We start from the raw sequence: 27,601 nt of genomic DNA on the forward strand, positions 1-27,601 counted from the left end.
TGTGATTGAAACGATTTTTATTTGTTAGGTTTTCAATGGAATAACATGAAGACTACATGAGGGCTTTCAGGAACATGGCCCTGATGACATGCTAAACAATAAATAGGAGTAACATACTGTTTGTTAACTGTGTAATAGCCAGTCTCTTACACACACAGAATGTCAGATGGTTTGGAGATGACCTCTATCATCAATTTTGTTACAGCTCCAGTGGTTTCTCCGGACACACGTGCACAGACGCACGCACGCACGCACACACGCACACACACACACACAGGGTAAGGGTTCCAGTCTTCATACAAAAAAAATATACCAATTAATACCAGGGTTGCCTGTAGCGCACTAAATAACTGACCATATTGGCGTCTCCCATACATCAGCTCCCATTTATCCAAAACAGTCAACACAGCAAGACGTCACCAAGTACAATTACTTCAAAATATATTCTTCTGGTTTGTTTTCAGGAGGAAAATCTGCCAACTTTTCACAGAGTAAACACTACACAGTTGTTATCCCTATGCAAAAGTAAAAAACAGGATACATTTGATTACATTTGATATTAAAGAGAGAAATGTAGCACCAAACTGGCCGTAATGCCACCTAACCAGGAGATTTCAGTCGAAAAGCTCCCTTTTGAACATTTGAAACATCCTTTGAATCCTTCAATTAACAGGCAAATAAAGCCTCAGATACTAGTTTAGAAATAAATACTGGTTATAGTAATAAGTCATACAGCTTTATTTTCAGTATTTAAAACCAAAATGGCTTGTCTCACTGTCCCAACAGCAGCATGAACTTCTCAAAACTTCCCATGCATCTCCAAAATGTAATGATTTCTAATCCCAAACCCGTTTCAACATTCCATGAACCCTCTGCTCGCCCCCATCTCACACACATCTCTGACTGTTTCAAAGTAAATACTATCCTGAACCTTCTTTTTCCACGTACTGTACATCATCTGTGTCCCACTTATAGCACAGTGCTGTACCCAACATAGCTTCAGTCATCAGGTGCTTAAACAGAAAAGTCCTTCAAAAAAGCCTGAATGTAAGCCCTTTGTGTAGGAGTTGGTCCCAAATAACAGTATTCCCCCATCAGTCTGTATGAGCAGCCCAATTGAGCGCTATATATGCAAAAACTGATCAAAATGTACAAGTCTCCCTTTCATTATATCCTGTATAGGAACAAATGTTATCAATTAAATCATTAATCAAGAAAACTGCACAGGTCATTAGAATGAAATCTTTAGGCTGAGAAATGTTAACACTTAAACTGGCAATATCTGTCAATCTCCAGTTGCTATTTTCCAAACGTTCACTTCACTTGAAAGTTACACTGACAACCAGACTGGCGAGTCTTGCTCTTGTCCTAGAGGCCCAGCCTCCAGGTATATGATGTTAGATTCAGTTTCCGTTCATCTCCATGGTACCCCCTTTGGGTATGAGCAGGCTCACCCAGCCCGTAGTGCTGGCTGCACTCTTGATCACCTCCATCCATCTGCAAAGACAAAAAAAAAAAAAAGACTTAAAACTGGTCTAAACCTGTTTGACACAACTTTAAGGCTGACCTGTAAAATGTACTACAATGTTCTGGAAATTGTAAAAAGTAACAAACCTTTCAAAGGTGTACTCGCTTTCTGCCCGGAAAAAGTAAACGTGGGACTTAAACTGCAGTTTGAAGACGTACTCCTTGTGAATACTGTCTGACTCTTCGGGGGTGCTGACCGTGTAGCCAAGCAAGGGGAGGCTAGCCAGCGGGAAGTCGTCCTGCAAGCAGAGATGGAAACGCTTTCTGAAAACAGAGCCACTCTCACCCTAGTTACACGTTATAAATGTCATGTACTCTCTCAGAAACCATAAATCTCAGTCTGCTGACCTGGTGAGTCTTGTAGAAGAACAAGCAGAAGTTGGTGAAAACAACCCAGAGTTTCTGCCAGCCATTACTGTTCTTGAACTTCCTGAGGAGGTAGCCTGAGAGCTGGTTCTACACCGAGGGAAAGGGCAGAACGTATAATGGTTAGAAGGTGATAATTAAGTCAGTCAGTGATTTGCGGCTGTGTGTGAGGGCTTGGTTGTGACATATTGCACTGATTACGTAGAAGACGTTTGTGTATTAATAAGGGCAGTTAGCGTGTTGATGCACACTAACTTTATGGAAAATGCGTTCATTTCTTCTAATCATGTTTCCTTTCTTGTCTCTGGAAGCTTTGTTGCTACTGTTAAAACTGCATGTTTTCACAAGATCGGCCAAATCCAGAATGTAAAACAATGACATGGAGGTCATGCCATAAGTGAACTCGTTACTGTTTGCTATTTGGCACTCATGTTTATATCTTCATTTCCAAGTATTTAAAAAGAAACTACAATTTATTACAACCCCTCTTTTCCTCCCCCCACATCTGGCCATTGGTTCTTTTTTTAAAAACTTCCCTTGAACAGAGAGAATCCAAGCATTGCCTAGATGTATGTAAGGTACAATTACTTGCTTTGTGTGGGTTTTTTTTGGGTTGGTATAGTTTACTTTATTTGTTTTGTTGGGTGGGTATTTATTGTAATGGATGTTTTGATTTGTGTGTGGGTGATACAACCTGTTCTGAATTTGTATCTCTTGAGTTATTGACGATAAAATTTGATGCATCAATAAATCAATCATGGTAAATTGCAAAAACATTTTTTTGTTATTCATTGAATTTCAATATGTGATTAAATACATAATTAGCTGCATTAACGGAGTCATGCTTTCTACTTACTGAGACTTCAAGTACAATAATTGGACCCCTGCCTGTGGCTCTAGTACCTGGTTCATGCGCAGGTAATCAGTGAGAGAGAGGTTCTGGTTTCGGTACCAGCAAACATGTGTGATGGTGTTTGGTCTTTGGCCCTGACCGAGGAGATAGCGAGGAGGAAGCTCTGGTGAGACAGCCGGAGAGCCGAAGACTGAGAGGGTGAAGACACAAAAAGGAAGAAAGGGTGTAGAAAAAGTGTTAGCATGTTAGCTTTGAGAGGAAGAAAGTGGAAAGAAAGAGCAGAAGTCCTCCAGGTCTGTGGAGTAAGAACGTCAGTGTCAGAGAAATGATGACCGAACCCTTCTTACATCCACATTAATAATATCCTATCAATCGCATAAGAAATCAAGAGCAAAGAGCCTTCCAGACAGACATGATTCTTTAGAACACAGTTCAGTCAAACAGTGCAGACAGTAGAAACACAGGATATATCCAGTCACCAGAGGAAAACGGAGGGACATTAAGGGAAACCGAAAGGGTTAGAAGAGAAGGTGAAAAGGCGAGATGGACCCCAGAATGATGACACGTTGTTCCTTGAACCCACCGAGTCAGTCTTGACGAATGTGTGTGTGGATGTGTAAATGGGTGTGTATGTGTGCCTAATGTGGGGCAGGAGGAGGAGTACCTCCACAGCCAGACTGTGATCAGACATAGACACGCTGGTGTTGCGGTGCCAGCACACATGCATGGTGGTGTTGGCACGGTGGTGTGTCTGCTTGTCCAGTGAAGTACGGGAGGAGTTCATGTCATCCTCGGACTCCTGCTCCAGAGAAACCTCGTCAGATGAACCTGAGGGAGGAAGAGGGGGGAGAAGGGAGGAGGTGGAGGAGGTGGGACAGGAGTTTTTTTCTGGAGGAAGTGGATTAATTGTACATTTGAATGTGAGCTAAATCTCCTACGTTTCTTCTTCAGCGGCGGAAAGCATAAAAAAAAACTCCACATAGAGGCACACTCCACTCAAAGTACCGTAGTTACCGTACGTCTTCACGTAATACTGAGGTCAATAGAAGTTCTTACGGTTGGAGTGATCCCCGAGTCCAGCATCAAGGAAGATGCTGGATTTCTCCTGTGACTTCTTGGCCATGTCAATAGCAATGTTCAGATCCTCAATCCACTTCCCCATCTCCACTTTAGAGCTGGAACCACAAACATGCAGACAGAAGATGGGAAAACAGTGCACTGATTTAAACATGGTGAGAAGTTGTGTGCATTTACAATATGGACACGTGATTAAATAAGAAATTATAACATGATGTAAAAGTTTTTAATGCACTTCCACTTAAATATTATTCGAGTGTGTAATTTCACCATTTCTTAAATTTGCCTACATGATATTACCAGCTTCATGACCATGAAGTCAATTACAACAGAGTGAAATATACATGTTAAAACACAAATCTTTTGTTAAGGATGGTTGCCTATCCTTTAGTGTATGTTTTACTAAAAGATGAACTGGATCACATTACTTTACACATTAAAAACAGTATTATTTATTGACAATGCACATTAACTGTTATCTACAAACAGTTTAAATAATAACCGTACAGTTTAACTTTTTTTGTCTTTCCCCTTCTCACCTGGCAGCCACCACAATGGTCCTCTGAGCAGAGTAGATGGTGAAGCAGTGCGGGACTGACCACTCATTTTCACTTTCCTCAACCTACAAAACAAAAAGCGAAATCCATAAAACATTAGCCAAACATGGGAAGCACTCGGTCTAAACACTGTCTTTGCAATGAATGATTTAAGCTTAGGAATAAAAGGTGGGGGGCGGGGGGGGCAAAGTCAGAAAGCCTGCCTTAAGTCAGACAGACCTGCCAGAAAGCCTCTACTGGAGCGTCTATATGTCCTTATTTCCATTTAGCCTCCTATCAGTACCCAAGATTAAGACCAAAAGTCTGCCTGATTGCCACATTGTTGCTTATGTGTCATCATTTGAGATGTCCTGTGGTTTATTTTGGCTTGATATAGAATCACAAATAGCTGCAAGGACTGACGTGGTTCTGCGTCTTGAGCAATCGGCTAGGTGTGCTTTTTGGGGATGTGTCTACACAAGCACGGGAGAAGAAGGGTAGGGTTCGGGCATCCAAGCTGCCAGTGCTCAGTGAACTTACCGGTGCATCCAGCACTATGAGCTGCAGCCAGGAGTAAAAGCAGAGACATGCAGTGTTAAGAGACCCAGGCCCTCCCTTCTCGACACACTGCCATACTGACCAGATCATACGGACACATCTAACCTACACATCTCATCTTCAGGTATTGCTATTTTTCCTGATAGTGTACGCAGAGCTGTAGTGGGACTTTCACAGGAAGGTTAACGGGGGACAAAAGTTAGAGTAGGTGAACTAGAACTTATATACTTACTATCATGCCATGAAGTGGCAGCTGGCCATGCACTTTGAACTGATTGGTCGCTGTAACACCTTTGCTTGTGTAGAGGAGCATGTCTGAGAACTGAACGGACAACAGAAACATTTAGGGTTATTTTCTTAAATACAATTAATTACAGTTTAAGTAAAAAGGAGTTTTGTACCAACCAGGAAAAACATCCGTTGCTGCAGTCCTTTCTTGGTAAGCTTGTACAGACACCCCTCTCTTATGAACTCCTTAAAAAACACACATGAAGGTTGTCAGATTCACAGTTACACTTTTACCCAGTTTCCTGGCTCCCCCTATCCTCTGCTCTGCGTCACTGCACTCACCCTGCCTGGTGCTGTTAAGTTCTCTATACCAATCAGGTCTCTCTGCAGCTCTGTCAGCTTCTGGAAATTCTCTAGCCGGATGAGACTGCTCTGGAGCTGGGTGGCTATCTCAGCCACTTCCTTCAGAGCCTCTGCAAAGAAACAAAAATAATGTGAATCCAAAATACTTATTACCATCTCAACAGATCAAAGAGAAGACGTCTGAAACTAATGTTTTACTTCAAAGTGAAAATTGAAGACACCAGATGGTTAATTATGTCGTTAAACTTCTCTTTATGGTCAGAATGTGACAGAATGTGCTGAACCCAGCACTATAAAAACACTTAACTATATTACTAACTTTTAGTGTTTATACAATTTTCCTTATGATTTTAATATAAAAGTTATCAGTAGAGGTGTTAAAATACAGGTTTAAGGGTGATGTGCAAGTGATTCTTTTCCTCAAAGTTGTCTTCATCAACTAGCATTGTCTTTAACAAGTAAAATGTTTCACCCTCAGTTGATCAGACAAAGTGACTTTGGAAATAAAGACAGTTGGCTTGTTTAAAAAGGCTTTGCAAATAAAAGCCTTATGGAAGACAAACCCTGTAATGAGATCATTCACAGATTATTAATATTAACACTATAAGAGAGAGGAAAATAGCAATGGAAAACTCACCCTTGCAGTCGTCGTGATCACGGTGGGTGGGAGAATAATGCTTGCATAGTCTCTCCAGGATGAGTTTGTAGTGCATGAGGCGCTGGATGGGCTTGAGCAGGAATGTGTTGAGGGGCAAGTAGCAGACTTTCTGCAGTTCAAACTCTTTGTAGACTGTCTCCAGCTTCTTCAGCCTCTTGGTGGCTTTCTCCAGCTCTGTTAACACCTCATCATGTTTCTGTAGGTAGCTGGTGAATTCCTAAGGAAAAACAAACATGTACACAGCATTGAACACAGGACATTCTGCTTGCCCTGCAGGAGAGATCACGTTAGTTAGAGAGCTAGCAAAGCATTTTCACCTTAAGAGCACACATGTTCCTCAGCATCACATCACCAATCCTCTGGTAGTCCCCTTTGACATGAGCGTTAGAGCGTCCCTCCCTGGGGAAACCGACAGATTAGCAGATTCTTTATTACTAGCAGTCTTTATTACCATCTTGTCAGAGGCTTCCACACATCTTATCACGCAGAGGAACACTGAAGGAGCACCTACCAGAGAGCCAGTCTCTGGTCTAACTCCTTGAGGAAGCCCCGATGGAACTCGTAGATGGGGTCGATGTTGGAGAAGAGGAGCGTCATCAGGCCTTCAGGCATGGCGTTTTCTTTGATCACAGCGCTGCGAAACCACTGGAAGCAGGAGAGAGACAACGGGACTATTAATGCATGTATGTATACAGTATATAGACTGGTTTTCATGATCATGGATGAAAATGTATGAGTTATGAGTTGATTTATGAGGTTTATGAGTCGGGCATCGAAAAATAAAATTTCTACAGGCAAATGTTTCAAATTGAAACAACCATCTCAAAACCAAGACGCACATTTCTAACCTCTCTGTTATATGAGTTTGGTGCAGAGCAGACTGTACTGTAAGTGGGCTGAGGAGTGAATTATATGATTATATACAGTATTTCTATATATTTTTGGAAACTGGCGAATCAGTCAACTTGGAAAACTCTTATTCAGGTACAGTCCTAATGCCTACCTTCAGAAATGTTAATTCCAGCATCCTTATACCTGTTTCAGTAAAGCTAAGGAGGTCATTTTCACGCCAGAAATGCCTTTGATGAGTGATGGGTTTGAAATCATTTCCGATATCTTTATGGCAGGAAAGGTGTATCTTGTATATTACACCTTTCCATCCATCATTTGTTTTTTGTTGTGAATTGAATATCATTATAGTGTATTTTGTACTTATCTTAACTGCAACATTATATACACATTGCTGTGGTAATATAAATATTAAAAACAAACTCACCACAGTGATGACCTCGAGGTCTTTCAGGTACGTTCGCTCAGTGGTCAGAATCTCTTTGGCAATGAAGTAGGCCTTGTCGGCGGGATATCGCTGAGGGAGAACACGGACATAAGTTGCAAAATTGAGTGATGGACAATCTTCCCTCGTCATTTACCTCCATTTACTAAGAAATTTTTTTTTGAAAATACCCTCCCATTATAAATTACAAGGAAGGTTAAGTCTGTCGGTTCTGCAATCTCTACTGCTTAAAAAGGGGTTGTGAGGCGGGGGTGGAAGGGTGGCATATAAGCACTGTACCTTCCTCCTGCCCTCCTCCTCCTCCTCTAGCCTGGCATTGCTGCCCACCTCGCTCAGGATGGGGCTTTGCAGGGGCGATGGGGCCTGGCCTGGCAGGCTGAGGGTCGACATCTGGAAGGAGGGCGACAGGCAGAGGGGACCTTTGGAGTTGTATGGTGAGAGCTGAGGGCTGTCCACGACTGAATCTGTGGAAGAGGGAAATCAGAAAGTGTAGAAAATGAGTATTTTAAAATCATTCAAGCCAAACACAATCACAGTCAAATCTCCTAAAATACGATTACAGTGAGGGGTTGGCTAAGTGAAAAATAAGGGAATCACAAAAAGGTCTCTACTCAAACCGGACAAACATGATCTTTTGAAATGGGTGGAGTTTTAAGTCAACAATCACGCTCTCAACAAGAAGCGGAACTTAACACAACAGCATATTTGTAACTGTACTATAATATGTTGCATACAGTCTAATATATCACAGTAAACTTCATCTTCAACTAACCTGTTTTTACACAATTATCTTATTTGCTCACAGAGAAAAACACTGCGTAAGTGCTGCACATTTGAACAAAAACAAGTGGAATGGTTCATAACACACATTGGCCACAAATGAAAGGGGAGACGGCAGAGTAAGACTAAAGCAAGTAATGGTTCCCACATTTCCCCCCCCGCCATTGTTTTCAAAGCCCTCTACAAGAAGGGCAAATGATTCATTGCCAACTTATACAAGCCCGAATCTATTTCAGAGAACTGGCTCTTCTGCTTTTGTTCTGCCTGTGAGCTTTGCTACATGACAAATCAGGAGACAAAACAAGCAGAAGAAACGCTACGCTATCCTCTTTACTGAGTCACAGGTCAACCACAGCTGTTCTTCCACTTCTATTAGAAAGGAGGAAAAAAAGGGATTGGGGGGGGAAGGCCAAGAGGGGAAAAAAAAAAAAAAAAAAGAAAAAAAAAAGAAAAGTCTCTGCTCGACCCGGAAATAATTGCTCACGCAAAGACTTATCAGGAATGTGGCTTGTCTGGAGGGCAAATAGTTGTTTATAGTTTATCTGGTACCCCACAGGGAATGACACGAGGGGGGAAGAGAGAGAACGCCGGGCTCCACAGCAGGAGGATGAGGGTCTGCTGTGGAATGACTTGGCACAAAGCCTGTCCAAACAGCACACACTCAGCTGGAATTAGGTTGAGGAATCTTGCGTACGAGTCCGACCCAACCCCCAACAGCATACGAGTTTGTTGCCTCAAATATAAAAGGAAAGCGACTGTGTATTGACTTGTGGCAGATAGGCTTCTTGTTCTAATCTAACCGAAGAGCACACAATACTAACAAGATAGTGAACTTCTCTAGAAGGACAATAAAAAGAACCTGCTAAAGTGAAAAGTACGTAGGAGTCAACAGAGACCATTTGGAGTCTGTCTGCTCCTGCATGTGAAAACAGCTTTAAAAGATTTTGAAATCAAAAGTTGGTCCTGCAGAGTTTCATTTAGTTGTTAATTTGAAAAATGATGACCCCTCAAAACCTCAATAGATTCTTTCTTCTCTCTCATATCTACAACTGCGGCAAGGGGGGCATAAATCAGTCGTGATCTGCACTGTGCAGATTTTTCATATACTAAAATAACCATATCTAAACACCCCAGAGGTTTCTGTTAAAGCAGTTGAAAGAATTACATCACCATTGCGTCTTTGATTCCAGTCTGCATCTCAAAAAAGAATTTTAAGTCTGACATTCATGGTACCCAAAAGTGATTACTTTATTCTTGAGAGGAAAACATACAAACATTAGGTACAGGTTATTTATAATAAGTCAATATACATGTTCAGGATTAAGTGATGATTACTCGATGCCTAAGTGCAGTTAGCTTAGCTGGTTATAACTGTCAGCCCGTCATTAATTAAATCTTTAGTTGAGATGTGGGAAGGAGCACATAGGAGAAAAAGGCAAAAATAAGAAAAAGCCATCAAGACAAACCCTTGATCAGATCGACCACCTCCACACGATCTACCAGGTAACTGACGGAATCTGAAACAAAATAATGTTCTCCACTCTCCAAGGTGACACAGAAACAACTGTTCACTCTTGTGACTGGATAGATTGTAAAAACACTATTTTTTAGTTTTAATCAGGAAAAAAAATTTAAAAATTGCCATCCTTCAAAATGACAATGAGAACTCTTTTTAGTTAGCCCTTTTTCCACACAGATTTTCACCGGAAATGTCCCACCACTACTGAAAGGTAAACAGGAATGTACACCTGAGATACGCATGAAAGAAGGTTGCATTGAGAGCGCAAAAAGTAAGTGCTTTAAGGCACTGTGGTGCAAGAAAAATAGAAGATTCTATAACATGTGCAGAAAAAGATAACTTTGCAAAAGCCAAGTGAAGTCTGCCTGCAGGCCGGAAAAAAGTGAGCTCAAATGCAATGTAAATTATTTTTTTAAAAACAGACTCAGCAAGTCTGTTTTGAGGAGGAAATGGCAAAATGGTGAAATAACAATATACTACTGCTAAGTTTGATATCAACAAAAGACCACATACCACAGACATATCTCTGAGGCTTAGAGGTGGGATAAAGACTATTTTAAAAAAGCTTTGTGCATGCTAGTATGTTAGTGACTGTCACATGACAACAAACTATTGTTCCTATTCCAATACTTAAAGAAAAACAAAATCAAGCTATTGAAAAGTTAGGAGAAATTCATAGCTAATGTGCAAAAGTCCCCTGTTTCCTTCCAAAAAACTGAATACCATCTTGTCGGTACCCTAAAGATAGCTAATAGCAAAACCTCAAAACATGCTAACGTGACAGAAATGGTTCAATAAAAGCCTTACTTAGTATTTCCAAAGGGTGTCCTAGAAACACTGATGTTTCTAAAAGGTTGTAAGGAGCTACATCTAGACACTCCGCATTCTAGGTTTCAATAATTAGGAAGTACTACTTTATCTAACACTATTATACATGGTTTACCAACTGGTGCTACAGACATATACGCATGATGATACATTCAGTTTTTAGAAATTAGTGTTAACAGAGTACTTAATGGCTCATTAGTACACTGCTTACATTCTTGTTAGTTGGTGTCTATTTTAGTGAAATATATTTTAATCCTTCAGACATGAACCTACCAACATTTAAGTATATGCCACCCACTACATGCTGTGGACTAGTCTGATGTAAAAAATGCAAACTGCTACTTCAGCCAGCAGATGTCAGCGAGGCACAGAAGCGCTAATGGAAAAGGGTTCCATGGTATGTCTTGTTTTTTTTTAAATACAGGAGGCTGGTCACTGAACCTGGGTGACTTTCGGTATTATTTTTACCCTGAGATTACAGACATTACATTACAGAACGATTCATAATTACCAACTACTGGAAAACTCTACACAAGAAGTGCTATCTAAGAAATGAGAATCAAAGATGATGATTGTTGCTAATAATAGTGAAGTATTTGCTAAGTTGTAAATTAAGTTGTCACATTTTTTAAGTTTACTTGTTGGTGAAGGTATAATTATCATATGGGTTAAAACATAAAAACATTAATTACACATTTCCTTTAATTAGCTAGATGTTTCACTAAATTTAAATATTAAGCTAGGTGATCAAATCGTAAAGTGGTTGCAGAAGATCATTTAATAACATCCTGAGTTAAATTATTGTGTATTGAATTAAAAAAGGACATGTAACATGTATTAAAAAGACATAAGGCTTTCAAAGTAAAAGCAAAAAGATGTAATGCATTTTCTAAAATTCTTGAGGGATTAACCCAAAATGCATGCGAACATTTGCTCTAAATTGGCTGTATGTTGTAAATAAGACAACTGAAAAAACAAACAAACAAAGACTATATCATTCAAGAATCTCATGAAAATTAAGGCCAAAACTTGATAAGTCAAGTTTCATGAGACGACAGGAGTCATTGAAAAAGAAAAAGAAAAGAAAAAAAGCACCACAACCTGACCATGGCAGGGGTACACCAGGTCAAATCACTGACAAACTAAAATAGTGCTGCTGCTGCTGCTACAAAAAAAAAAAAAAAAAAAAAAACACCATATGGAACAGCAGATGTTTTCCTCCACGCCTCAGTAGAGCGCTTTACAGTTTCACATGGTGCAATCATCTTTGTTTTCTGTCCTATAATTGCTAAAAGCACTGTGAAAGCCAAAAGTGTTGAGGCTAAGGTTAAATTGTACTATTAAAGCGTGAACTCCGCTGCTGCTGCTGCTTATGATCATTATTAATCTTTAAGTGCTGTAAGGATATGTGATTTACATTTTAATATGAGGGGATCCAGAGGGGTCTGCGAGTGCCAGGGCCTGCAGGTTGTGGCACTGAAGGAGAAAACTCTCTATTCCATTGCTCCCTGTCAGTGGATTACTGTAAAACAGGTTCTGCTCAGGGGGAAGAACGCTGTCAGAGCCCCAGTCGGAGTCTGAGTCCGAGCTGCCGTTCCCAGAGCCCTCAGTGGCTGTGGGTGGGTAGCTGAGCTGCTCAAGCTGCTCTACCAGGTCACTGAACTGCACAGCAGAGCTGCTCTCAGATCTCTCAGAGTACGCTGGGAAGTTAACCATTGAGCTGGCTTCTGACTGAATGTCAGAGCCTGGCAGGCGAAGTGAGGAAGAGTCATGGCCTCCATAACCCACTGACATGGACTCACCTGCAGAGCTGAGCCCCAGGTTGTCCAGGGAGCTGCACTCGGAGCGGTTATTGGCCAAGGAGCTGGTCTCAGAATGACCAACAATGCTATCGGGGAAGGGATTGGTATTCCCATTCAGGTCCTCAATGCCCACACTAAAGATCCTGGTTTTGCTGAGGTCAGATTCCTCGACATAATCAAACTGATCTACTTTATCGTCAAGCCCAAAAGTGAAGGCCTCAGCCCCCCCGCCATAAAAGGAAATTTCAGTGGGATCATCATCTATGAACTCCTCAGTTACATGCAGCGGTGAATTGGACATTGAGAACATGGGATTCTGTTTTGTACGCAAAAGCTCCACTGCAAAAGCCTCAGGTGTAAGAACCCCCTTCCTCTTCCCTCCACCCCCTCCCACCGAGCTCCCAGTTCCCCTTCTCGCACTATGCTCATTATCCTCATTGCCATTTTGGGAGGGCTGTGATCGGGAAGTGCCACTCTCTACACACACAAACAAGGGGCTGCAGTGTCCTGCTGCCTGATTGCTAGGGGCACCTTGAAAAGCGTAGTGAGACGGGGAAGCAGCCTTGACAGGTTCTTCCTTCGGAGGGCTGGGGGGTCTGGCAGCTTGCAGAGGGGAGTGAAGCGGCTGCTGCTGTTGTTGCTGCTGGTGAGGCGCTGGAGACAAAGGCTGGGGCTGAGGTTGGAGTTCTGTTCGCGGGAGAAGGCTAGAGATGTGCGCTGGGTGGAAGGACACTGTAGCGGAGGAAGGGGAACCTTGGGCCCTGAGACTGTCATTGAATGATAAGTTCTGCAACAATGTAACACAGATGGGACAAGAAGAAACAGAGTGGTGGAGGAGAAAGAAAGTAGAATGTAATAAACAAGAGGAGAATTGTATTAGTTTATTCATTATAAGATCATAAAGTTTTTGTTTCATTTGTTGCAAATATGCATCAACACTGACCTGTTTTGGCACATCTGTGGCTAGGGAGCGAGCAGACATTCGTATTTTACTGTTCCTCCTGAAGATGAAACAATTCAATGGGAAAATTATGATCATGAATGCAGAGTGGAAACATTTCTCTGTCAACACTTAAAGTAGAGCAAATAACTTGTCTTTCTGACAAACTGTGTATATACTGTATGCATGGAAACACACCTCTGGTATGGCGTTCTCTTTGCTCCATTTTCCCTGACATACTCCACAAGTTGCTTCTGGGTCCTTCCACTGAAAGAAAAGGTTTTGAATTAAAGCCCTGAATAATGAAATGACTGAAAGAGTTCTGAAGGCCCAAGGCTCCTATAAACAAGTGTTAAAGATGATTATTGTTTTTGTGTCAGTATTTTAATACCTGTATCTGAAGGAAGAGCCTCTAGTGAAGAGGATAGCTTTGGATTTGGGTTGGGGTTGATCAAACAAACGGAAAAATGAGTGGTATTCTACACAGATCTTCCAAAAGATTTTACACTGGTCTCGACTGGCCATCATAAACTCAAGAGTGTCCTGATGAGGGCCCTAAAAACAAATATAAAAGAGAAAGACTATGAAATCACACAGTAAACTGGTCTCAATCACAGCGGATGTAAGTGGAATAAAGACATTAATCTCTTCATTAATACATACATGAACCTCTGGGTGGAGCTTGATCAGGAACCGTTTTCTCTTGAAGCTCAGTTTGCGAATCTTGGACCAATTGAAGGTATTTATTTTTGTGTTTCCCTGGGAGAAAAAGGAATGTTAGAAGAAACATTTAGCAACATTGTTAGGGACGGGGGGTCGTGTGAAGAAAAGAGCTGGTATGAGAACAGCAGTCACCTGAAAAACCTGAAGGCCCATATGAGAAACAGCTAGATTAATTTTGGTGCCTTCCCGGTCAGCGGCTGGGTGGAAACGGACGCCATACATCTCCAGTTTGCGGGCAATCTCCAGGATTTGGAAATCTGATTCAGCAGGAGTCTGGCCCCTGGAGTAGACAACATGTAAAAAACACCACTCTGTTCACTGTACACTGTTCTTGTAGTACACGAGCAGTATTCACAATCTGACTACAACTACAGGGTCTGATTTCCTGATTCAAGTGAAATGTTTGTCATAGTCCTATTGGAGCTCAATGCTTCGGTTGACATAGCTGTACTATACAGACTTCAAAACTGTGAACAAAAACCTGTCTACAAAACAGAAACTATTTTGTCTTATTTAACTATGCATCCAAATAGACCAACATGGTGGAGTTTCCCCAAGGCGTCTTATTTAACCTTTATATGGTTCCATTAGACCAAATGATACAAAACAATGAAATTACCCATTATAATTTTGCAGATGAGACCCATTTAACTAATGTTGGCAAGTGCACTAAACAAACTGTTGATTGTGTTGAAGTCCTTTGGCTAAAAAACAGACATAACTGAGAGATAAAGGAAGGGTGTGAGAATGCATAATGTAATCTGGCCTAAATTTGAACAGCATCATCTTAACAACAACAAAGTAAACTCAATGGGGGAAAAAAAAAAAAAAAAAAAGAACAAGTCACACTAATTCTTAGGTATCTGCACTGGTTTCCAGTGCGTCAGTTTAAAATATTGTAGAATATCTATAAAATCTTAAGCTCACCATTTTGCACCTTTTACTTGTATGATGCATCATCAACTATGCTGACAGATTTAGTTTGATTCACATGTACACAATTCCAAATGTGCAGCAAAACAATTGTGTGGCTCAAAAGGTTAATAATCACAATTATCCAAGCTTTTGGAGCATGAAGTATAGCATGGAGCCCACTTTGCAAGCTTTCTTTTTAATTCAATCATATCATGACTCGTATGCAGAGTTGTGTGCCCTTACATCCCTTATAACTTCGAGGATTTGAGAGGCATTACCTAAAACCATGTGATTACAACCAAACTGCATGTTAAGAAACATATCCATCCAATCAACACCACATTCTAATTTTGTTCATCCGTTAAGCGGGGAAATCTCCTTAGGGCCCTCCCCTGCCCCACTGGCCTTATGGCTAATAGGCCGGCCAGAGCAGGGGATTAGGTCAGGGAACTGCTTCCACACCGGCAACCATGGGAAGAGATTAGCAAAGGTCTTTAGAGCCACCAAATACACTGGGTTGAAAAGAGTCCCTGTTGGTCATAGGATAGCACTGTGCTAACGGGGAGGCTGGCGGTGGGAAATGTGCAGCGAGTTGTTTTGAAAGACTATGGACTCGGAAATGGGGCACATTGCTCATATGGTTGTTTAGCAAGAACACACAGTTGTCTCAGTTCTGTAAACTCATCATAGTTAACACTAAACATTTGTGTTTAAAGCTACATAAAAGGGGGGGGGGGGCAGACAACATGCTAGTTTTTACTAATGCCAAAAACTGTGATTCACATGATACCCTTTGTGCAATACATATCTCAGATAGTCCAAAAGGTTGGAAGCAGCAGGGTGTAGTTCAAATTTTATGGTTTACTCAAAACTTAGCTAACAATGTTCAGGAAAGAGTGGCATTGCATAGTGGCATAGTAAACTTTCAGCTTGCATAAATCTGCAAGTGAAAACAATGTATTCACTTAACGTGGGCAGATGGAAACTCAACCTTCCGGGGAAGGAAGTCTGTGTATCATTTTCTACTTCTTACAACGGTGAAAGGCAACTAACTCATGTCATATTGTAGTTGCACAATGGTACTTTTCTGGTGTGCTGTGATGATGCTGATGTCATTTGTTACTTAATTCACATTCATCCACTGCATTCTCAGAGCAGGAAATAATCCCACTAACCCGCAATATGATGGCCCTGCTTGGGAATGAGGTCAAAGCGGGACAGTCCTCAACCGAGCTGTCACAGTAAATTGGCTTGCAAAGAAAACTCGAGCACACTGTCCAACTTGCAATAAAATACATATATAGCGGCATCAATTGTCCTGCAACAGTGTGCTCGAGTTTTCTTTGCAACTTTTGACCTCTTGTTATAGAGGTGCAAAGTAATTAACTGTTCTGAGTAAACTGGCCTAACATGTGGTCAGGAGTAGCACGTAATGAATCGCACATATTCTTGCTACTCTGAAGAAGTGGTTGTTTGTGTACCTATACTAATCATAGTGTACAGTACTATTAATTTTGCTATATTTTAGATCACATGTGTTAAGACTAAGACTAAGAGAAGACCGTGAACAAATATGTCAAACTGTGCACAAGAGAGTTGAGCAGTAGCGCCCAGTCAATGGAAGAGGTGTTGACTTTGGCTGTTACTGAGGTTGGGGAAAGACTGAAAGTGGTTTACATCCTGACTGGTATTGTTCAGAACGTTAGATTGTAATATTGAATGGTGTCATGCAAGACAAGGTGCAGCCACCACAAGCTGATGGTTGAAGGCAGATCAAGAAGGCAATTGCACAAATACAAACATCACATCACACAGCTTTAGCTCAACATGAAACAAGATGTAGGACAGATGAGACGGAGCAACTTACAGGTGCCTACGGTGGAGCTCCATGATCCTCTCTTGCACCTTCTCTTGGTAAGGCAACAGCTTGTTCATCCTCAGGAAGTCCCTGTCTGCTTCATCATCATAGTCGCCAATCTCCGCTGTGGAAGCGCAAAACATCAGTTTTTCTTTGTACAAGGTGTATATAATTTTGGCGGCTGCAGTTTGTGGGGCTGTTGAATATTATTGCATTATACTGCTGTTTTTCTGTTATTTAGCCCAAAAATGTGGTGGACAAAATAACAGAAACGCACGCATTGTTTAATGCAATACAGAGGAAAATAAATCCTTTAAGCTGCCTAATGCAATATACTTCAATGTTACAACAGGTGTTGTAAATAACGAATTATGACCTTTAACCAGAAGTTAATCTGCACAATATATTTACAGAATATCATCATTATCATATACATGTATATATCTTGAAACATACACTGGACAAGGTGAGAGGCCAGCAGGGCTCCAGTATTTTCTGTGCAGATCAACCTGCCCTCCATCAGATCTCTTTTCATCTGCAGTGAGAATAAGTATCTATAAAAAAAAGAGAGGCTTAGTGTCCATGTATTTAAGTTCATGAGGAGTAAATAAACACAAATTGAGCTCATCACGGCTTATTTCAAGTACCTTTAGCAGAGGTTATAACTAGAATCTCAAATGTGATTGTTAATGTAAAAATACACAAACCTAGACCTCCCCTTCCCCCCTCCCACATACAGCCCCATTTAAATTTTAATGTTTGATTCTTGAACATTTACACATTTCTTAACGACTACAGCAAACAATTTCATAAACATTTTTGGGAGGACAAATATTATAATGCCCTGAAAACCATAATCATGAACTTCTGAAAAGGAAAAAAACAACTGTGCAGTTTCTAAAGCCCCTCTACACAGGCTTGAGATAAAAGTAATATCCAGTAGGAAATTACAGTCACTGACCTTGTGTACTCCTCCTGCAGCTGACCGGGGTCTGGAGGAAAGAATTTCACTGACAGTCTAAATAGTGCATTTGCCGGTCCTGAAAAACATGGAAACAGATCAGCACACAAACACATTTTTGTTGGAGGTGGAAATTGAGATAATCTCTGACCTCACTTACTTCTGACTTGTTTCACCACAGGTTTTGTGGGTTCTAGCCAAACCTGAAGAGCAAGAAATAGTATCATGTTCGCAATATTATAAGAACGTTTAACAAAATTTGAGACATAGTGATTGTACATTGTGTCAACGTTTAAAGGATAGTAGAAAGATGTGGCGATGTTGTGGGCCTCACTGCCTCACTATAGGAGCCTGCTTCCTCTATTACATCTGGGCCTGATTGAGTGAGGAATGTGCCAGATCCTGACAGATATTGAAATACAAGTGGATATTTTCCTGAATTCTTCTCTCAGTTGATAGTTACACATATGGATGTGTTAGGGCATCCAAACAAATTAATTTAGTATATATACTGCTGCATCTCATTCATAAACAATTAGAGCCAACACAATCAGTTGATTATTCAAGCTACAGAAAATTAATTGGAAACTATTTTGATTATCAATCAACTGTTTAAGTAATTTTACAGAGCACAACTGCCAAACATTTGATGGATTTTCCTTGTCCTTCTTAACAGTTAGTTTACAAATATTTGCTATTTGCCCAAATTCTTCTGAGCTCAAGCGGGAATTTTCATTTTTTCCTGACATTTACTAGAGGAAACAAATAATCATTTAACTGAGAAATAATATTTGGCTTGGAATAATTGGCACCCAACATTAGTTGATCAATTGGAAAAAAAAAAAAAAAAAAAAAAAAAAAAAAAAATCAAAATTATTTTATATATCTAAAATATTTATTTCTTTCATTTTTCTTATAAAGCTACTGAACAATGGATAGTTCAATTTAAATGTAATTTATTTCTCTAAACTGACATTAGCAGCATCAGGCCCACATGTCCTGCATTGATAAGAACATAGCAGGTGTTTCCAAAGCATCACATAGTATGTACTTTTCATCCTGCCATGTGCCTACAAGCTCATGAACTAAACTAAACTTAAGCTGCTTTCATACAATCAGAAAAGCACATAACTTTGATAAAAACATTCAGTTTGTTAATGCAAAGCTACATCTGTCAAAGCAACCAGGGAGTCACAAATAATAATAATAATAATAATAATAATAATAAATAAAGTCTTCAATTACGTGTTGTTAATGTTCAATTATACAAAAAGTTAACGCCTCTGACATCATCAGGCTAACTGATGCAACTGGCTGCCACACTTGATATTAGAAACATATCTACACCCACCCATCTAACTGCTTCTGATGAAAGTTTCAAAATAAAACCAAACGCTTAAAACTGCAACAATGCCTCTATCCTTTTTTTCTTTTGGAGTTACTCTGCTACTACTTTATGTGGCAAGGAGAGCATTAAAGAAAAATAAGGCTACCAACGTTGAATATAGTTTTGAACTAGACCTAGATCGTCATTTAGCTCCTTGGTTAGAGGTATTCCTATCTTTATTTTTGTGGTTGCTGACGGCCTGGGCTTTAAAACATAGTGCTCGACTCTTTTCATGTGAAACATTCTTTAAAATCAATACTGTAGAGCAACATATGTACTGTATATATGCAGAATGGCTTTTCATTGCTCTTGCAGTTGAATATATGAGCTAAAAAGTCAGTGGGTTAACACCAGCTCCATTCTCTTTGAAGAAGATACAGTATGTTTCATATTTCTTCCCTGTTGCTTTACAAAGAGCTTGTAGGTGGTCTAGAATTCCACTTATGTCTCTGGAAGAATTAAACAATGGAAAGTCTGACATTTGTGTATGGATACTTGTGGCAGACAAGTTATTAAAATTGCTAGATTATATACAGCTTAGGTCCAGTAAAAGATCACATCACTGTTTGTACTGCTGTAGAAAGCTAAACAGCAGCAACTGATCAGCTGAGAAATGACTAAGAACGTTCATCCTGGGCCCTGAGACAAGTCATGCTGTCATCAAACTGTGACCTTTGACCTTTTCGTGTCAGTTTCTGGAAATTCAATGTGTCTGTTTCAAGCGGGAAACAAAAGGACACAGTTACCGGTGGACGTACCCAGTTCATCTGCATGTTCTGAAACTCGAGGCCAAAGTAATCCCTCTCTATGAGGTTGCCTCTCAGGAAAACATCAGAGAGGAGGGCCTGTCCAAGAGCTTTTTGCTGAAAGAAAAAACAACAAGGGATTATTATTTTCATCACTGTGTTAACAAAGAGCCTAAAAGTTCACTGATGATACAATTGCTTACGATCTCAACGGAAAGAGAAATTGTTTGTACATTGTTTTGACAAAAAAAAAAAGTTTGAACATTGACAGACATCGCTATCAAAAACAAATTTTTGCTGAGGTGAGGGAGGATACACTTGTGAGTAAGAGTAAGCGCAGAATAAACACTGTGTGGTACAGAAAACGTCCGGCATCTGTAAATGATCCACTCCATTGTGTGTTTTATGGCTGCTCTTGTTCCATGTATCAATTCAAATTATTTCCTTGACTTGGACAAGTTAACGGCAAAAATGTGTCCTACTGTACATTAAACGTTGTGGTCCTGAACAGAATGCCGCGAATTCACAAGCAGGAAATCTGCTGAAGTTTACCTTCTCAACGCTCTGGGGTTTGTTTTCACTAAATGAAGAACTAATTACTATGTACTAAGAACACACTGCAGTTGAGGTTTGGAACCCTAGCCTGTGACTTTTTGAGAAAATTATAGCCTGAAACATCTGGTTGTAATGTAAAATAGTATTTTTAAAAGCTTTATAAAAAGAACTGCTTTGCATCAGCTACAGTAAAGCATTGCAACTCGAAGAGCACCAGGAGATTTACTGTTAGTTAGTCTTGTCATTACTTTGATACAATCATATGTTTTGCAGTCCCAAAATCTATAAATTGCAGGTGAAACCTACTGACACAACATCCATAAATTTAGGAATCTGTGGTAAAATGCCCTTATTCCGTACATTAACAGTGTCTGATTACAGATGATCTCAACCAGAGAGCAAAAACTGGTGTGTTAGAATACTTTGTCTGGGTTGTCTTTGAGTGCAGGCCAGACATACTATCCAACAGTAAGTATTCAAATGTATCAGTGGCCAAATGTAAGAAACATTTTGAGGTATTCTGTCTCAGTTCGACTCGTTTAGCGGGATTCAGTGAATGCCAATTGAACAAAGAGTCAATCATATACTGAGCCCAAAGCAGATGGAACCAATGTTAAAGTGCTTTGTAAACAAAGTTATTACAACAAAACCAAATATTCCCTGTGGATTAAGACAACATTTCCATACATTAATCCAGTAAATGCAGGCTAAATCAAAGCATAAATAGCAATGTTAAATAAACAGGTATAATGAGCATAATCAGTCCTTGAACATGGGATTTAAAAAAAAAAAAAAAAAAAACCCAGCCACCTCAAAATGTTTTTTTTAGCAAGCTGTGAAAATGCTAACTAGGGTTTGACAAGAAACCAACTGCAGATTAGAATAATCAGTTAACTGTGTTGGCTGGTGTGTTTTCAGAAGTTCCTCCTTTCTGTTAGTCATTAACCCTCTGCAGGAATGTAAACTGCGTTCACAGCACTCTAGCCTCAAGGAAGAGTTAAATCCTCCTCTCGGACGTTCAACGTTATCTTCCACAATCTGAGACGGAGGGACGGCATTTTCACAGGTCTATTTGTTGCCAGACAGCTAGCAAAAAGGACAAAAGGTACACTGCTGTAAATCACCCTCATGTGCTCTTGCATGAATACACAAAAAGTATGAAGTGGAGTGGCTGATAATTTCCCTTCAAATAACTTCTTAAGTTAGTTATCTGTCTGTGCCATCAGTTACTGTATACATTGTGGTCACACAGTCAATATACCACTGCAGTGACAACTCCTTTTAAATGCTGCATTCACAGGCAGAGAGAAGAAGTGTCATGTGACAAGGCAATGAGCTTTGAGCAACAAAATGACAAAGCACATGTATACATCATATAAACATGAAATGTATATGATCTGTTGACTTGGTAAGCTCCTGGCCTGGCAGAGAAGCATATCCAGAGGAGTAGAGAGATACTACACATAATATCAACATTGTGACACGGCAACTAAATTGTCTTGGCTATTAGTCAATATTATCTTTTCCCGGATGTTAAAAGGTTACTAGCGCAAATGCAATCCATTGATCGACTGACAGAAAATGAACAGACAGCAATTAATGATTAAATGTTTAAGATAGGCATGTCAAACACAAATGTCATGCATTTCTTGTTTCCATTTGATGATTTGCTGACTTTCTGCTTTATATTATTGCCCTAACCCTTGAAGTATTTTAGTTTTGGACTGTTGGTAACACAAGCAACTTAAGGATGGACCTTGAGCATTCTTCAGAAGTCTGACATTTTATAGATTGAAGGATTAAAAAGATCTAAAGAAAATGTAAATCCCTCTAGTTTAGTCATCACAATTAACATTATTAATGATCATTTCTCAATTATTAGAGGGTGTATACATCTTCTGAAAGCCTAAAAAAGTCAAACCAAAACAACAAAATGACACTGTCCTCAACCATGATTTGTCTAAACCCATTCTGCCTTGCAAACATATCATGTGGCCCAGATCAGTGGGCTGCTACCTAAAAGCCCGTCTAGCATTTTTCAGTTCAAGCACATCTGTGACGCGACTGTGAGATCACACGCAGTTTGTTCACGCTCAACTTGTGGTATGGGCCACAGTCTCATCTCTGAGCTCTAACATTAAGGCAGGTCAGTGGGTCACCCAATCAAGCCCCGAAAGCTGCAGGGATTATGGCAAACAGATGTTTCTCTGGGAGACAAATCTTCCCCTGTGTGAGGAGCATTTAAATGCAGGGTTTGAAAAGCAGCCAACTCAGAGAGGACTGAGGCAGTCCTGTCTCATCCTGTGCATGTAAGAATGAAGAAGAAAAACATAGGTAACCCAAACATCAACCAGCCTAATTCAAACGCAGGGTTTGTGTGTAACTTGCACGACAGGTTAAGCACGGCTCACCAAACAGCAGTTGATACTCCCCAGCCACCAGTGAATGGCAGTGAGCTCTGGCAGAACCTCCTACTGACAGCAGGGGTGTGTTGGGGCTTGTATTGGGCACAGTGGGATGTACATTGTTTAGGCCTTGCCGCCCGGAGATTTCCTGCTGACATACATTCTAAAGCTCTGCACACCAGTGGCCACCTTCACAAGTGCGTGAGGAGGCATTTCAGAGATCATCAGGTTCTTTGATGCGTTGCTTTCATTTTAAATAATTAGTGCTCATTTCTATCCACTCCCTGGCTTCAGAACAAACCTGTGGACAGTTTGGCCAGGGTGTTTGTTGGCGGATAAACACGACATAGTGGTAATCAGGATCAGGTGTTTTAGTGTACCTTCTGTTCAGGTCACCTTTGTATCCAAACTAAGCTTTGCGTACAAAGCACAGAAAAAAAAATAACTTGATAGGTGGGACCTCCTTGAATGGCAGCCAAGTACTAAGAGAGGGAGCAAGAACAGTACCAGCAGGAGAGATCAGAAATGTGCAGAGCAAGGTTTAAGAAGTCCTTCAAGACACAGCCATCAGGTTGTTTAGCTACTTCAGTACACAGTGGGACAGCATGGGTGCTTTGTAGGGATGAGAGCTGAGTGCTCAGCTGTAGTGGTTGTAATGAAGAGCAAGAGTTCTCCTTTTTTGACCACATACATGAAATGCTCAAGACAACATTTGCAACACCAGTATTTTTCTTTTCACACTGTTCACACCTTTGTCCATTTGACCAAAGTCCATCTTTGTACAAACAGTTACAAAATAAAAACAGCACCAACACATCACCATTAAGTTGCGTGACTTTTATCATTCTCAACTGATTCCTGCTACAGGCCAATGGTTGAAATTCCAAATTTTCGACAGGACTTCACTCCTGAGTGTGCCCCCTCCCCCACAACCCCAACTCAAACTTTGTACTGGCCACGGCTGCTCCCGCTGAACTGCTCTTTTAACACCAGAGGCTGCCCCTCTGTCTACCCCCAACCCACTTGGTTGTCAACCTTGCTATTTATGTGCTTGTTTGCTAACACTAAAGCAAAGCCTGCCTGGATTCCCTCCCACCGGTGCCCCGACCGTACTGTATTTTCACACAGCTAGGTTTCACATCCCACCCTCAATTTTTTTGCGAGTTTTGAGCTGGAAGTTAAGGCCAGCAAAGGGGCTGGCTGTGCTGGATAAAAGAAGCCTGTGTTTCCCTGCCCTGCCGGCCCTGCCTCCCTGTCCAGAAACCACAAGGCTGAGCTTTCTCCTGTACTGGCTGTGGGAGGGACCTGTGGACGAGAGCCATGCAAGCAAATGCCTGCTGATGATGACCATGCTAGGTACCTGCAGCAGATGAAGGCCACAGATCAAAGCACACACGCTCTGATCTAATTTCTCTGTTATAGTTCCACACTAAAGACATTATATGACCATAAATACATGTACTCTATCCACCATATGTTCATACAGTTCTCCAATATCTTGATGAAATCTGTAATGCAAATAGGTTGCGAAAGTATAAAGTGTGGAGCAACTGTGCCCTACTTGTGTATAAGGGAGCAGAATTTAAACAGTATACTGTAAGTAGAGAGAGTGGCAGGTAATGGCAGATGACAAAGACTGTATACAAATGGACAAGGTATCTGAGGAGCTGAGCAACCAAACTGCCACAATGAGGGGAGGCAGTTTTTTGAAGGCCACAACCATTTCAAACATTCAGCACTGCAATTTTGGATCTATTTTTGCACGCATGAGGAAAAACTAAATTTACAATATAGGAGCAAGTAATGCTGCTACATAGATTTCTTTTTAAATGAATTATACTCATTTAGAAATAAACCTAACAATGTTATAGCACACTGGCAGTTGTTTTAAACTAAAAATTAAGCTTAAGTCATGTATCGGATGTATAGCTCTGCAGCCATTCTGCACACAGACATAAATACTATCCTCCCACCAGCTCACGACTCCTCAGTATGAATGAACAGAAATATTAAGCAGTGTTGGACAGCGGTGAACAACAGAGCCTCTCAGAGGCCATCTTGTTCTCAGCAAACTGCAGTCTGCTTGACAACAGGATTGCCGTCATTCCCCTTTTGCAGCCATGTATTTCTGTCTGCCACCTCCTATCAACACTGTCCATCGTTTACTTTGAACTCTACAGGCCAAATTCAGTCGATATGTAAGGCTGAATATCTTCCTAATACAGACAAAAAAAACATGTCGAAATGTCCCCTTCTCTAGACTGAGCAGCACTGGAGACCCACTACTATCAAAAACTAAACTTGTGTCCGTCACATTCGATTAGCTTCAGACTTTGAGACAACATATGGTGCATAAGATTATGAAATGTCTTTCTCAGCAGTGCCCCCACTCTACATCTGCTGGAACCGTTGTTGTTGTGGCTACACAAGGATTTAGGGCAGAGTATAACACAAGTTAAAACCAGTTCTAAGAAAATTGTTAGCAGAGAGTCCACTTATATTTCACTGCAAATTAAAACTCCATCTATCAAGCATTGATTTGGTTGTTTATTCATTGTGGAGACTCCAATTTGATCACTTTGATATCCCCCCCCCCCCCAGAAAAGACAGGAAATTTGCTCCGATATAGTGGCTTCCTTATTGCTTCCTATTTGCCTTCTGAAGGACTCCAGAAGCAACTTGGCAAGTAAACACAGGAAAGCACTGTAACAGTGTGGATCTAAAGGTTGGTTCAAACAGACTGCCAATCTTTAAAAGAAATGAACTTCTCTGTAAAGTAATTACAAAAGAAAAGAAAAAACAACAGCTATCATTCACTGTATGCTCCTGTATTGTTTTAAAATTGAATTGTAGAATTTTTTTTTATCCATTTAAAAAATTTAATGCCCTGCGATGGACTGGCAACCTGTACAGAGTGTACCCCGCCTTTTGCCCAACGTCAGCTGGGATAGGCTCAAGCCCCCCTGTGACTCGCAGGATAAGCGGTTGACGATGGATGGAAAAATGTAATCTCAATTTCAGTGTAGGGAGTCAATGATAATATTATGCAGTTACTTGGTGTTGATGCTGTCCTGGCAATGATGGCAGAGCAAGACCTAGAAACCCCACATTTTGGGAACCATGTCCTTGCTGCCAGTTTCATCACCCTTTAAATTAAATATAAAAAGTCACATTAAGAGGCTAGAAAATGCAATGTGTGGCATTACTAAGCAAAACCGATCAAAGCAAGCCTGAACCTTGACAATTCAATATTAACCGTTTGTTTCCATTGAACACACAGACTTGAAAATAAATAACAATATATCAATAATAATTTACATGTTCAAGCTTGAGTACTGGATTACCATATGCTCTACCTCTTTGTTGGTCAAGGCTTTAGAACCAGGAAAAATACGACTAGTACTACCTAGGCATTGAGCAGAAATCACAGCCAAGAAACTAAAAAGTGCCCTGGCGAGTTACACTATGTTGCCCAAATAAGAAGCCTTAAGGAGGAAGGGATTTCAGCACCAAAGCCATGTGGCAGCTGTCACAAACCCAAGCCACACACCAGGGTAGCCCATGACTATACTAACATGCTGTGTTACAAAGTGCAGCCTTATCAGTGTGTAAACAAAATGAGGATGTAGGAAACACAATGAGGCTGTGTAACAGTTGAGGAGAAACTTACGTCTATATCAAAGAACTCCTGGGAGTCGTCCAACCCCTGCACGCGGATTTGTAGTCCTCGCCCATGGCTTCTGCTCCCGCTGATCATGTTGCCACTGAGGCTCTGGCCCGGCTCCAATGTGCTGATACCAGCATTGAACTGGGCTCCAAGCCTTGTACCAGGGGTCTGCAAGACCCTGTATGAACCTTCGGTTTCCCCCATTACAGCTGCACCACCTCACTCCTGCAAACACAGGGAGGGAACAGATGTCATCATTGAATTTGCGGGGGGGAAATGCAAGGCAAGAAGAAGAAACTTGCGGTTAAGATAATGTGTCATTTTGTCTGGGGTGAGTATATTTGTCATGAGACTTCTGAGTGGTGTAGGCTGACTCCAGGTGATGACATGGTAACATAGTTTCTGCATGTTTCATTCCAAAAAAAGTAGCCTGGCTGGTTGAAGCCGTTTGTGGACATGTGGCACTCATTCATAATACGTTTAACATAAAACGCGGACATATCTGAGACCAATAGCTAATATTCACCTGAGCGAGTGTAGGTCGAAGACCACTAAAGAAAAGTTACAAAAAGAAATGACGGCGTGCCGATTAGGCGTTTATTACGTTGCATGTGGGCCTATAAGAGCGTCAACAAAGGCTTGAATGTTTTAGAAAGTTGCAGTTACCAACTATTTTAAAGAGAGGAAAACCAACGGAACAACATTCAGGAAACTCACAATTTTAAACGTACAATGTATCTTCTATTTTAAGAAAGGGAGCTCAGTGGACACTAGTTTACCGACGAGAGCAGCGACCCGAAGTATTAATACACTTATATACCGCATTATACACCGCTTTATCTCGCCATACTAGAATATCTAAATGTGATAATATGCCCATAAGGTAGAATTCAACTTACCGTTTTGCCCGTATCGAAACTAAATCCTAAAAGTTTGTTACACCAAATTTAAGGACACTACTCCAGTCCATGGTCGTCGTCGTCCAACGAGTGCGCACTCAGACTAGTTTGCCATTGGCTACAGCAGTCCCATTCGTCCTACCATTGGTTCAAATG

General features: G+C 40.7%; 1 protein-coding gene across 3 annotated transcripts; it reads right to left on the reverse strand.

Annotated features, from left to right (window-relative positions):
- Positions 1–27,601, reverse strand: farp2 (FERM, RhoGEF and pleckstrin domain protein 2). 3 transcript variants are annotated; one of them, XM_038716743.1, is made up of 28 exons: positions 27,446–27,601; positions 26,550–26,771; positions 19,932–20,036; positions 17,947–17,989; positions 17,787–17,865; positions 17,282–17,379; positions 16,835–16,949; positions 14,185–14,332; positions 13,993–14,088; positions 13,721–13,884; positions 13,528–13,596; positions 13,333–13,390; positions 12,921–13,176; positions 7,740–7,924; positions 7,443–7,532; positions 6,678–6,811; positions 6,484–6,565; positions 6,146–6,383; positions 5,488–5,618; positions 5,323–5,391; positions 5,150–5,239; positions 4,363–4,445; positions 3,803–3,921; positions 3,410–3,574; positions 2,797–2,969; positions 1,876–1,983; positions 1,615–1,766; positions 1–1,497 (listed from the first exon to the last, which is right to left on the reverse strand). In XM_038716743.1, the coding sequence occupies exons 2-28, from the start codon at positions 26,748–26,750 to the stop codon at positions 1,404–1,406; spliced, it is 3,345 nt and encodes a 1,114-aa protein (XP_038572671.1). In that variant the 5' UTR covers positions 26,751–26,771; positions 27,446–27,601; the 3' UTR covers positions 1–1,403. The 3 variants fall into 3 exon arrangements, with proteins under 3 accessions (XP_038572671.1, XP_038572670.1, XP_038572668.1); XM_038716742.1 differs by lacking the exon at positions 2,797–2,969 and having other exon boundaries at positions 3,411–3,574; positions 7,788–7,924; XM_038716740.1 differs by lacking the exon at positions 2,797–2,969 and having other exon boundaries at positions 3,411–3,574.

The sequence above is a fragment of the Micropterus salmoides genome, unplaced genomic scaffold, assembly GCF_014851395.1.
Source record: "Micropterus salmoides isolate LMB-PRFRI ecotype aquatic unplaced genomic scaffold, ASM1485139v1 Ms_hic_scaffold_13, whole genome shotgun sequence".
In the NCBI taxonomy this organism is placed as follows: domain Eukaryota; kingdom Metazoa; phylum Chordata; class Actinopteri; order Centrarchiformes; family Centrarchidae; genus Micropterus; species Micropterus salmoides.

Bases quoted from the DNA above. Each gene is read 5' to 3' on its own strand.
- farp2 (XM_038716743.1), bottom strand. From the start codon at position 26,750: ATGGGGGAAACCGAAGGTTCATACAGGGTCTTGCAGACCCCTGGTACA. The intron at 16,950-17,281 runs GTATGTTTCAAG...GCGCTTCCACAG, and splicing joins GGCCTCTCACCTTGTCCAGT to CGGAGATTGGCGACTATGAT. The intron at 3,922-4,362 runs GTGAGAAGGGGA...TTGTGGTTCCAG, and splicing joins ACCATTGTGGTGGCTGCCAG to CTCTAAAGTGGAGATGGGGA.